This window comes from Adiantum capillus-veneris, chromosome 24 (genome assembly GCF_014529385.1).
Source record: "Adiantum capillus-veneris isolate H3 chromosome 24, ASM1452938v2, whole genome shotgun sequence".
Classification (NCBI taxonomy): domain Eukaryota; kingdom Viridiplantae; phylum Streptophyta; class Polypodiopsida; order Polypodiales; family Pteridaceae; genus Adiantum; species Adiantum capillus-veneris.
Window position 1 is genome coordinate 114,318,159 of NC_140954.1, and position 11,966 is coordinate 114,330,124.

Genomic DNA, 11,966 nt, shown 5'->3' on the forward strand with positions numbered 1-11,966 from the left:
GCTATGCATCCATTTCCATTTAGCTTACTCCACTGTCTAAGCAGGATACAATAGTCATGTCTCCAACTTCTTCCCATATAGCAGGGTCTAATCTGCAAGAGATAGAGAGACAACGCGCCCTTTTTGGACTTTCCATAACATAAGATGTAAAACACATATTGATTGGGCCAGTTTGCATAGTGGAGTAGCTTCAGCTATTTTGCTGCCGAAATAGCCTTGGAATAGCGTATCCATATTGGCAAAGCCATTCCAGGCCTTGCTCGTCAAACCTTTAAATTGGTAACGGCATCCCAATCTTATCTTCTTAGACCTATTTCACTGGTGAAATAGCGTGGGAGGAGGCTATCTTTGCTTTTCAAACCCAAGGCAGCCTATCAAACCCTTGCTTGTCAAACCTTTTAAACCCAAGGCAGCTGTATCCCAAACTTTGATTCTCATACCTATGTCGCTGGCGAAATAGCCTGGTGAAACGGTATCACATCTCTCACCCTTGGTTGTGTTGGCGCCACACCTTTGCCAATGGACTTTCTCTAAAATCACTATCAAACATTCTGCCGTTTGATGCGTCATCTACGTCTCTAATGATCCATGTCCTAAAGGCATGTGTAGGCAAGTTCTTAGTCTTTTTTTTCCATTGGAGCAATGTGCATGTCACCAATAATAGTAGAAGGATTCCACACTTAGAAAACCAGTATTTGTGGGGACAAAAGATTTTATTATGCCCATGTTGCTAGTACTTTGTGGAAAACCATACACTATCCTTACCATACACAAGTTCGTTAAATGATTTTTCCAAAAGGAGATTAAAAAGTGTTAAGGGATTGTCCAATAAATCTATACTAATCTTCTCAAAATCTAGGCATCATAGTTTCGTACAAGCTTTGTTGAATCTTAAAGTGCCACGATTGTTGGCCGATATTAGCGTTCATTTTTGCAAGGTAGCCCTCTAGGGACTTTCTATGGAAGGCCTAGCTTAGAACCTGCCCTTCTTCATGAAGGGCTGAAGAAGGGCACTTTTAAAAATTTGCCCTTTAAATGATACATACAATCTCTCATGCCCTTCTGAATACGAAATTGTCAAAGCTACACTTAAATTTTAAAGCCAAATTCAACACAACATAAAAGAGCAACCTTAAGAGTTTGGTCTCCAACCTCCATCTCTTAGAAGAAAACCATCATATTATACTTAATGTTGCATAATATGTACCTATATATAGCTAATCTTAAAAAAAAAGTGCCCTTCAAGGACAACATTGTCTTTGGTCCACCCTTCCACAAGAAGAGCAAATTTTTAAAATAGCCTTCCTTTAGAAAATCCTCGAAATTTAGCAACTTCTCTTGGAGGTCAATCGTGGCTTTGAAAGGCTTTGCAACCTTGGGCTGAGGTTGGATTCACATCAAGCGGTGGAAGGAAAGCTAAAATGTTGCGCACGAATGAGCTTACGCCAAATGGACAAGCTTGTTCACATCAGGCAGAGGCAAGCTAACTTTTCATTGCCACGTAGTGGAAGAAATTGGCTTCCTTTCTTCTTCCCCCCCCCCCCCCCCCCCAACACACACACCCCCGCACCCATCCCCTCTTCCACCCTCCTCATCAGCACGAAAATATCATATTCTATATCATGTGATACTTTTCAAATAAATAAAGAGTTTATTTTTGTCCTTTACTCCCTCTTTCGCCTCTCCACTATGTTCACATTAGGCGGCGAAAGAAAACTCCCATTCCCTCTTCCGCCCTCTCTTGTGTGAACAACTAGATGATGGAAGAGTACAAAACACCTCTCTTCCACCCGGAAGTTGGCGTTTTACTTCCTTTCTTCCGCCTCCCCACTGTGAACCCACCCGATACACATCTTCAAAGCACCATAAGGGTAAACCATACCTTGTTTGAACATCGAAGTCATATGCATGTGAGCAAACTCTAAGGTGTATTGGAGGTGTGTTCTGTGTTAAGGTTGACATGTAAATAGTCTAGGCTAGGCCTAGAACAAAAAGGTGGCGCATGTGCTTTGCTTGCAAAGCCTTTTGTGAGGACTTGAGAGAGGAAGCCTTTAATGTTCCCAACCACCCTCAACGAGTTCCTTTGGCCAAAATGGAACCTCCTCTTAAATAAGCTTGAAAATTAGGTCAAATCCGTCATGGTTATAAAATAAACTTGAGGCCAAAAATTCTTTTGACGCTGTTTGGTGGGCCAATGGGGTTTTGGGTACAATTGCCACGCGCTGATGAATGAAATAGGGTAAAAATTTCAATAAATTAGAAAAAAGAAAAACTGGGTTTTTTCCTGCTCGTGGTCTTAAATTGCCTAGTAGTTTTCCTCAGTTAGATAGAATATCAAATTAATTTAACTTAATAATAACGTTAGAAATTGAATTCTCGTTGGAAATTGAGATTAGACACTTATTTAAGAACTACACAACTTTTCTTTCAAAATCAAATTTAGAATTCTTTCTTAGAAAATATAACAGAAGCCAGAATTTAAATCAATAGAAACTGTCCAAAAAGGAGGTTTTATTTTCTTTTGTTTGGGGAAAAGAGCATTTCGTTTAGCAGAGAAGCCTGCCAAAAATATAAATAATTTGCAGAAATTCACCAACCTGTGAGAGTTTTGGGGGCCCCGTGTCTTGTTGCTTTTGACACGGAAGGAGAGGGACTCGGGAGAGGTACTTTTCCATCGATTTGAATTGAATCAAATGCATGAATTGAGCTGATCATCCTCTCATCTACCCTACTCAATGGCCTCCCCCCCTTCATTACTACCTGATGTACACACACACGCACTCTCTCTCTCTCCCCCAACCCACCCCCCCCCCCCCCCCCCCCCCCCCCCCCCTCGTACCCACATACACAGTCCTCTCTCTTCTCTCTCTTTCAAACAGCTCCACAATTTCCTCTCTCTCCCCCACCCAACCCATTGCACCAACCTACTCTATCGTTTTTATTGAGTTTAAGCCTCTGCTCCTCGGGCCTCTCTCCAGCAGTCTTTACTACTCTCTCCCTTGTACACTACACTACACACACACCGCCCACAACCATCTTCCTCCCCCTGTTCACCTCTCTTGTCCTCTCCTCTATAGAAACACAGAAAGAAAAAGAGAGAGAGAGAAGGCAGAGGAAGGTATAGTTTGGCTATTAGAAATCTCCCTCATTTGGCATCTTCTTATGCAAATATTGCCCTCCATTGCCGGTGTTAGCTCTGCTAATCTCTGCTTTGCTCACTAATCAAGCTTAAGCTCAAGCTCATGGTACCTCCCTGACTCTTCTGCAAGCTAACCAGCTCATAACTAAGCGAGGTATATCTGCAGGAAAGTGCTGCTGCCGGCGCACTGCATGCATTGCTGCATTTCTGGTGTATAAACCGCAGATCCTGAGCTGGTTTTTGTGAGCTAGACCCTCAGGTTAAGGAGGCTGCTTTCCAATGGGCAGCAACTACAATCACCATGGTGCCTACTACTACGACCCGCCTCAGAACAACTATGGCTACAATACGGCAGCCGGCGCTCCTCTGCACTCTACCCTCTCAATTGATGCCCCGGCGAAAAATGCAGGATTCACAGGTGGACTCAGCCCTTTGAGTGAGAGCTTATGGAAGATTTCCACTGATACCAAGAACGTAGGGGATGTCTCTGCATGGCTTGCATGGAAGGATCTAACAGTGAAGGTGCTAAATCACAAGAGAGAGTTGCAAACGGTCCTCGATAATCTGACAGGCTATGCTGAACCCGGCCATTTCACCGCCATCATGGGGCCGTCCGGGTCTGGAAAGTCGACGTTGCTCGACACACTGGCAGGTGTGGCATCTTTATATATGCCAAGCACGTACTGCAGCTCGGTTTGAAAGCATCCTTAGGGTTGAATGGACTTGTGGTGACTCATTTATCTCTTGTGATCTGGCAGGAAGACTTGCCACCAATACAACACAAACTGGAACTGTCCTCCTTAATGGAAGAAAGAGGAAGCTTTGCTATGGAGCTGCTGTAAGGCCAATCTCAAACTCACTCTCTTTGTTTTATACTGACTGCAGAAGTAGACTATCCTCCTTGCTTCTAATCTCCTTCACATTTCTATAACAGGCTTATGTTACCCAAGAGGATTGTCTCATTGGAACATTGACAGTTCGCGAAACCATCACATATTCTGCAAAGTTGCGGCTTCCAGACAGAATGCCTATACATGAAAAGCTGGCCATTGTAGACAGTGTGATGACTGAGATGGGGCTGCAAGATTGCGCCGACACGCCTGTGGGAAATTGGCACATGCGAGGAATCAGTGGAGGTGAGAAGCGGCGCGTGAGCATTGCCATTGAGATTCTCATGCGACCTCGGCTTCTCTTCTTGGACGAACCCACCAGTGGCCTTGACAGGTGGATTTCATTGATTTATTGAAAGGATATTGTATTTCAGGATCAGGCTTACTACCTTGGGTAGATTCTCTTCATAGTTCAGTTTTGTCTGGTAGTCTTAGAATTTGAGTAACCACCGGGTTAGTGTGTTAGAAAGTGAGAACAGTTGCCTTGTGTTTATGTGAGTTATATTTGATGATCAGGGAATGATCATTAGTTAGTCTGCATCAAACAAATCTCTTGTTGATTTTTAAAGACATCAAGGAAGTGAACCTGTCTGTTTGGGCATTAAGGGCTCTTTTGGCATTAGTTTGAATTATCAGTTTAGTGAGTCAGGTTTATTTTTGCAATTTTTAGTTTTATGAGAATATTAATCTGTAATCAAAATCATTCATTTACTTGCTTGCCCCCAACCCCATGGTAGTGATCTGAATGGAGTGTCTCAGATAGTGTGATTTGCCATGAAGTCCACTTTCTGTGCGACTTTGAAGGGCTCATAATTATTGGTTGTGTTGTGATTTAATGCAGTGCCTCCGCATTCTTTGTCACTCAGACCATTCGAAATTTGGCGATGGATGGCCGCACTGTCATTGCATCTATTCACCAGCCGAGCAGCGAGGTCTTCGAGTTGTTCGACAAGCTGTATCTTCTATCTGGTGGCAGGACAATCTACTTTGGACAAGCCGCCGAAGCATGCAATGTAAGATACATGACTATCCTTTTTTGTTCATGGAGGGTACAGTACCTAGCATTAGACATGATTGTGCGCTTGGGTAGTGCTCTTATTTGCTGCATATTTGATGTTGACATGCTAATGCAGCCAATATGCATGTGCTATTTATCATTTATCATACTGCACAGAAAGTGCTAAAATGCCTGTTACTTAGAGGTTGTAATTATGTGGATGTGAGTATATACATAAAGTAGCTAAGTGAACGTTGTTGAGATTTACGTCCATTGGGTTTGTCATAAACAAGGGGTTCGGCCATGGGTAGTAGATTGATTTTGTTGCAATCTCAATCATCATACGCTCTCATTTCTGCTTTTGCTGTTGGGTTTAGGGTTTTAGTATGTAGTCTTCGTAATGGATACGTTTTTTCTTTGTTTGCCTTTTTTGTAGTTTTTTGCAGCTGCGGGTTTCCCATGTCCAACGTTGAGGAATCCATCAGATCACTTTCTGCGATGCATCAATTCTGACTTTGACAGGGTGAACGCCACCCTCAAAGGATCCTTCCGTATCCGGGTTGGTGCTTTGTCTACATTTCCTTACCTCTATTTTTGAGAGAGAGAGAGAGAGAGAGAGAGAGAGAGAGAGAGAGAGAGAGAGAGAGAGAGAGAGAGAGAGAGGTTTGACCCTGTAAATTAAGGCTATTTATATGCTCCTTACTTAGGCAGAGTTAATGGTAGCTAGCAAGCTCGCATGCGGTTTGTGATAGCATAGGAGAGAGACAAAGCTACTTTTGCTAAGCTGTGTATGAGTTTCTTTTAGGGCATGCATCCTGACTTTTGTTAGTTTGAATATTGCAAAAGAGAGTTTGCTATTAATCAGTTGTTTTTCCTCTGTATGCGCAGGAACACGAGACTTTTGATCCCTTGGATAGGCTGACAACCACTCAAGTCATCAATGTTCTTCTGGATACCTATCAGACATCAGAATATGCCATGCAAACAGCGGCAAAAGTACATGAGATCACACAGATTGTAAGCTTCCCATCTATGCAATATGTCCGAAAGTATGTGCGTTGTGATGTTCTTGAGGCTCATCTCTTATTCAATCTGGGTTGGCGTCGCGTATTTACAGAAAGGAACAATTCTAGAGTCAAGTGGGAGTCAGGCTAGCTTCTTCATGCAGGCATACACTCTTACGAAGAGATCCTTCACTAACATGTCACGAGATGTAGGCTACTACTGGCTGCGCCTTGTCATTTACGTTCTAGTCAGTTTTTGCGTGGGAACAATCTACTACAAAGTGGGTACCAGCTATAATGCTATCTTGGTAAGCATCTGTTTTCACATGCTAGTGTCATAGAATTTTGCATCCAGCTCTAGCTTTCAGAAAGTTCTGGTTAGTGTCATATTGCAATTGTTTGTGCCATTGAACTAGGTTTGTCTGTTCTATGTATGCTTATTAACGCTAAGTAATTCATTTCATGGTAGGCCCGAGGCTCGTGTGGTTCGTTCATATTTGGGTTCGTCACATTCATGTCAATCGGTGGTTTCCCTTCCTTTGTGGAGGATATGAAAGTGAGTCCAGAAGTGGAGCAGTATAACTTGTCCTTCTCAAGTCTTCTGATCTGATGGTCAGTTATCTCATAAAGATTGCCCATTGTTTGATTTCAGGTCTTTCAAAGGGAGAGATTGAACGGCCATTACGGGGTTGTGGCTTTCGTGATTGGAAATTCTGTTTCTTCTTCACCATTCTTGTTTCTAATCTCTGCCATCTCATCATCAATTTGCTACTTCATGGTTGGATTGCATCCCGGTTTTGAGCACTTTATATTCTTCGCCCTGGGAATGTATGCCTCAGTCATGGTTGTGGAGGGTATGATGATGGCAATTGCAAGCGTTGTCCCAAATTTCCTGATGGGGATTATCACTGGAGCTGGAATTCAGGTGGATTAAGCGTTGTACTATGTAGTAGTCACTACTGTCTATAGTATATACAATGCTTTGATAACAACATACTTTGTTGGTAATTTCTGCAGGGAATTTTCATGCTGGTCGCTGGATATTTCAGACTACCTGGGGATATTCCTAAGCCTGTGTGGAAGTATCCCATGTCATACCTAAGCTTTGACTTTTGGGCTCTGCAGGTGAAGAACTTTGTCAGTTTTGTGGATAGAAAAGCTTTCTGTTAATCTTGCATCTAGGTAGGCTATGCCATAGAACATAATGTGTCGAAAAAGCATGTCTTCACATGACATCATGATGAGATAAATGCTGCGATATCATGCGATGTGTGGGCTTGATTTGAGTATATATTGCTTGTGACACAGAAGCCTATATTATCTTTTAAGCTGTCTTGTAATGTTGGACTTATATGTGGCTGCAGGGTCAGTATCAGAACGATTTACTGGGCTTGACCTTCGACAATGGAAGAATCTCAGGAGAGTATCTTGTCAAGGAAGTGTTCCAAATTGACGTGGAAAGATCAAAATGGGCAAATTTATCTGTTATATTTGCTATGGTGATCGGATACCGTCTCATTTTCTTCCTTATGATCAAGATGAAGGAGAGCATTTCACCCTGGGTGAGAGGGAAGCTGGCGCAAAGGACTTTGAACAGAAGAAAATCAGCTGTGCATAGTGCTGCCAAGCATGGCACTGCTAACATGTCACCATTTAGAGAGAGCTATCCCATGGTAATGAGGCAGTGATGTACATATCTCTCATTATACTGGCATATTTGTCCACACGTTTCTGTATACTACCAATAGTCAAGCTTTGAAGCAAATCAATGCCCCTCCTGAGGAAGGTTATACAGTAAGAGCCACAGAAATCAGCTAATGCCAAGCCAAAATTTTCCTACCTTCACACCAAAAAACTAATAATTTTTTTCCTAATTCACTGTATATCTGGTCAGAGCATGCTCAAGGGAATTGAGCATAGAAAAATTTAAGATACATTATTCTTTTTCGAAGGTTTTTATTGTTGGGCAATTTTAACAGTTTTCATGAGGGGGTTTAGCGATAGTTCGAATAAGAGTTTGCAGATGCATTATACAGCAGAGATAGTGTTGTGAGAAACTAATTTGTCTTGTCGATTGGAACAAGATTTTCTAGAGTTGCATGTGAAGTGTTTTTAGGATCTGTATGATACTGTATTTCTCCAGCTAAAAGGGACTTATTTGGTGATTTCAACCTGTGCTTCGAAGAGAGAAAATCTTGCTTGCTGCAAGAGCGTGTTTTCTGATGTTGATTTCTAGTCATTTAGAAAGACCTGGCATTATTGAGGTTTGAACTGCTACTGTGGGTATAAGGGCTTAGAAGGGTTGGTTGTGGTCCCATGAATTGGTTAATGTACCCCAGATAGCCTGCGTACATGCAACATGCACGGCAAGAAAGCAAGGGCGGTACGGTGGCTGAACTGCTGGCCTATTGTGCACATTCAAAGCAGTTGGCGATTGCTGCTCTGCACCTGCGATTACGGAGTGAGCCGCCCAATCAGTCACCTTCTTGCATCACCACCAGTGTAGAACGTCTACAAACGGCATTGCAGAAGGGAAGCTGTTACAGTAGAAGTGGCGGAGGAGATATTTGTGACCTGCAGGGGCGTGGTGGACCGGAGGTGGACCTCTTGCTTTTTTCCACCTGGTGATTGAGCATGCCCAACTGCGAAATTGACTTCCAAGGGCTGCGAATATGAGATGAGGAAGTCTGTTGCAACCTATTGTGTTTGTCACTTATGGAATCAATTGCCAGTGCAATCGGTCCAATGGCGATCAATTGCAATGGCGTGGTATCGCAATGATCGCGAATTGTAGCAGCCAATCTAAGTTTCGCGAGGGGAGCACCCAGCCAGGGTATACTAGCTCCCGTCTGCAAGTCAATGAGCATACCCACCTGCAGCTAATTGATGCAGAGGCCATATCTTTACTGCAGGAGGTGAGGGACCGCTTAGTAGTTAAAGCGTGAGTCGATAAAGAGAGTGGATGGCAGCCACCAAGCTCGCGAGCCCCAAAGACTTCTAGAAATGCAGAATCCGGGGCAAATGCGTGCATTCATGGGCGTTTTGTTGGTGCTGCAGAAAGGCGTATTTGGGAAAAAGTCGACGGAAGTTTCCCAAGTTCCAATGACAAGTGAAATCCAGGCTGTGAATAATCTTTGCGTTGCGCAGCTCCATCACCTTTATGTCGCAGGCGTTTCATAAGATAAAAATACAAGCATATACCCTTTCACGTCATGTCATCGCTTCCCTTGGCCTCATTAATGAGGGCAAGTTGTGTTATTTAAATTTAAGCCTCATGGAGCGTGAGTACAAGATTTGATAAAATATTGGCTTGCCCCCAAGGGGTGAGGCTTTATAGCCGAGTCTCACTCTGGGTTAGCACCGTCGCGTCACCAGGACAATTGGGTCAATGCATGCTAAGGTGGTAACTTTTTGTGGTTTTAACAAAATTGGGAATGCTTGCGCTTTCTAGCACTTGCAAACCCTATTAATTTTAAATGTGTAGAATATTGCGGGTTTGGGGGATTGATAAATATGAGGTAACGTGGCTCGATTACATGCCACTAGTGCCACGAGAAGAGAGAGAGGGGGAGAGAGTGAACCAATGTCACAAGCAAGAGACTTTGTACAAGTTCCAAAAAGATGGCTCTTAGAAAAACGAAAGCACCATGGACGCTGAGAAGTATGAGCACCATGGATGTTGAGAAGCATGCAATTTGAAGGATTGGGCGTTGAGGTGCACAGACTATCAAAAAAACAAAAGCACCATGGACGTTGAGAAGCATGCAATTTGAAGGATTAGGCGTTGAGGTGCACAGACTAGCAGAACCTTTAATAGCAAGGGAGAAAGGTTTATGATTGAGTACATTCTGCTGTCATGGGAAAGAAGAGCATGACATCGCTAGGTACTTGGCTCATTTTGTGACTTTGCAATGCAAGTTTATGGGTTGCATGTGAGGTATTTTGTGTGTGAAATAGGTGGTCGTTGGCATGCTTCCAAAATCAAATATCCACGCCAAACAAAGTTTTGTTGTAATAAGAGGAGAAGTTCCATCAGGAACATGGCTGCCCACGACAACTGAGCAACATTGATGTGCCTGAAGGCATGTGGCTCGCCGCGTTCTAAGAGCCACAAAGAGGAACTCCAAAGGTACACTGTAAAACATTCAAACCAGAGTTTTATGAGGCATTCATGTTGTAGCACCATAAGATATACTAGGAGCCTCCCATAAATTACAATGTCTATTGTCTATGCCCGTACTTTTGTTCTAGAAAATTGCACAATTGATAGCACAACTCAGAAGAGCTCAGCAAAGAAGAAAGACTCGTAAAGAAAACCTATTGCTTAGGCCGTGTTCGTTGAATAAGTGGTGGCCAATGTCATAAAAAAAGGCACTTTTGCTCAAAAAATTGATAGGTGGAGAGAGGTCAACAGGGCCACATGATTTGCAGCATCACCTCTACTCAATGTGAAGCTTGAAGGGAAGCATGAGGTAGAAGAAACAACCACCGTAAATGTAGATTTATAAGACCATATCTTGGCATCAAAGAAAATGGTTAGCACCTTGAGTGCGAGGGTTCATGAGAAGAAAGAAGCTGATAGATTCTCATTGCTAATTGGAAGCAATAGAGGCAGCAGGTAAAACTGCAAACACGAAGGAAATCATAAGACTTCGTGTTGACATTAAAGCTATGAAGGAAGTTTTACAGCCTTTGGGAGCTTGTGTCAGCCTAGCTATGAGAAACCTACGACAACTTGCCAGGTAGAGAGAGATACGATGCAAGAATTTCTTGAGCAGGTTATTCGTAGGCTGGAGTTCTGCAAAGATATACTTAAAAAGCTAGGGCAAAATTATGTATACGCAATTAATCCATTTCTCCCGTCTGACAGTGTGACAGATTAAGTTGTCTTATCATCGAAGATGTTTGTGCATCCTGTGGCTTGGGATTTCTTGACATGAGATAGTGGATGTTTTGTATGCTCCAATGCAAACACCCCTATCATCTTTTATTCTTTGCACATCTGTGTGAAAGTCGAGATATGTGTATGTAAAGTGGTTGCCATCAAGTAACGATGCTGCACGACGAATTTGCCCACCCTTAATTGCCAAGAAGTCTCAGTCAACTGGTATGTTCATTTGCAAACCTGGCTTGCTTTTAAAGGTAGTAGAATGCACTTGGACATTGTTGGGGAGCGCACTAGTGACATAGAAATCACATTTTTATTGGTAGAAACCACCCATCCTAGCATAGAAACCATTATGGCATTGATGGAGGCCACCTTGGACTTGCTAGAAATGATCCTTGGAATAACAAACCATAAGCTTGGGATAAGTAGAAAGCACCAACAGACCTGCTAGAAACCACAATTGCTTGCACTATAAAGCACTGAAGACATACGGTGAACACGAGTGACCTGGTAGAAACTAGTATAGGAACCATACCAGGACATTGTTTCTACCATTGTAATGGCAAAAACCAATAGAATGCACCTCGACATTGCTGGGGGAAGCACCTAGTGACATAGAAATCACCTTATAATTGGTAGAAACCACCCATTGAGTGGTAGATACCATTATGGCATTGGTGGAATCCACATTGGACCTGCTAGAAATGATCCTTGGGATGATAAACCATAAGTTTGGGATAAGCAGAAAAGCACGAGCAGACCTACTAGAAACCACAACTTCTTGCACTATAAAGTAGTGAGGAAAGGGTAAAAATCAGTGACCCGGAAGAAACTAGTCTACGAACCATACTAGGACACTGTTTCTACCAATGTAATGGTAGGCATTACTAGAAACCATTTTGGACATGGTAGAAATCTAATTGCTAGAAGAAACCATTATGAACTACTTGAAATCAAATTGAAAGTGGTAGAAACCAGGTAGATATTACCTTAACTTTGGTAGAAACCTCAAGGAAACTGGCCAATAAGAAAGTGAAATTGTTTGAAG

General features: G+C 42.7%; 1 protein-coding gene across 1 annotated transcript; it reads left to right on the forward strand.

The window, feature by feature from the left end:
* The first annotated feature begins 3,268 nt into the window (after window positions 1-3,268).
* On the forward strand, window positions 3,269-7,935 carry ABCG11 (white-brown complex-like protein). The gene is made up of 11 exons (XM_086497809.1): window positions 3,269-3,791; window positions 3,898-3,977; window positions 4,074-4,363; window positions 4,871-5,042; window positions 5,463-5,585; window positions 5,915-6,043; window positions 6,144-6,338; window positions 6,500-6,586; window positions 6,683-6,955; window positions 7,048-7,155; window positions 7,395-7,935. Exons 1-11 carry the CDS (start codon window positions 3,419-3,421, stop codon window positions 7,716-7,718), a joined length of 2,154 nt encoding a protein of 717 aa, XP_086353935.1. The 5' UTR covers window positions 3,269-3,418; the 3' UTR covers window positions 7,719-7,935.
* The last annotated feature ends 4,031 nt before the right edge of the window (window positions 7,936-11,966 follow it).

What these genes read in the sequence shown, in the direction of transcription:
- ABCG11 (XM_086497809.1), top strand. Translation starts at nt 3,419, where the DNA reads ATGGGCAGCAACTACAATCACCATGGTGCCTACTACTACGACCCGCCT. An exon ending in CCCACCAGTGGCCTTGACAG is followed by an intron (nt 4,364 to 4,870) that starts GTGGATTTCATT and finishes GATTTAATGCAG; the next exon opens with TGCCTCCGCATTCTTTGTCA. An exon ending in TTGACTTTTGGGCTCTGCAG is followed by an intron (nt 7,156 to 7,394) that starts GTGAAGAACTTT and finishes ATGTGGCTGCAG; the next exon opens with GGTCAGTATCAGAACGATTT.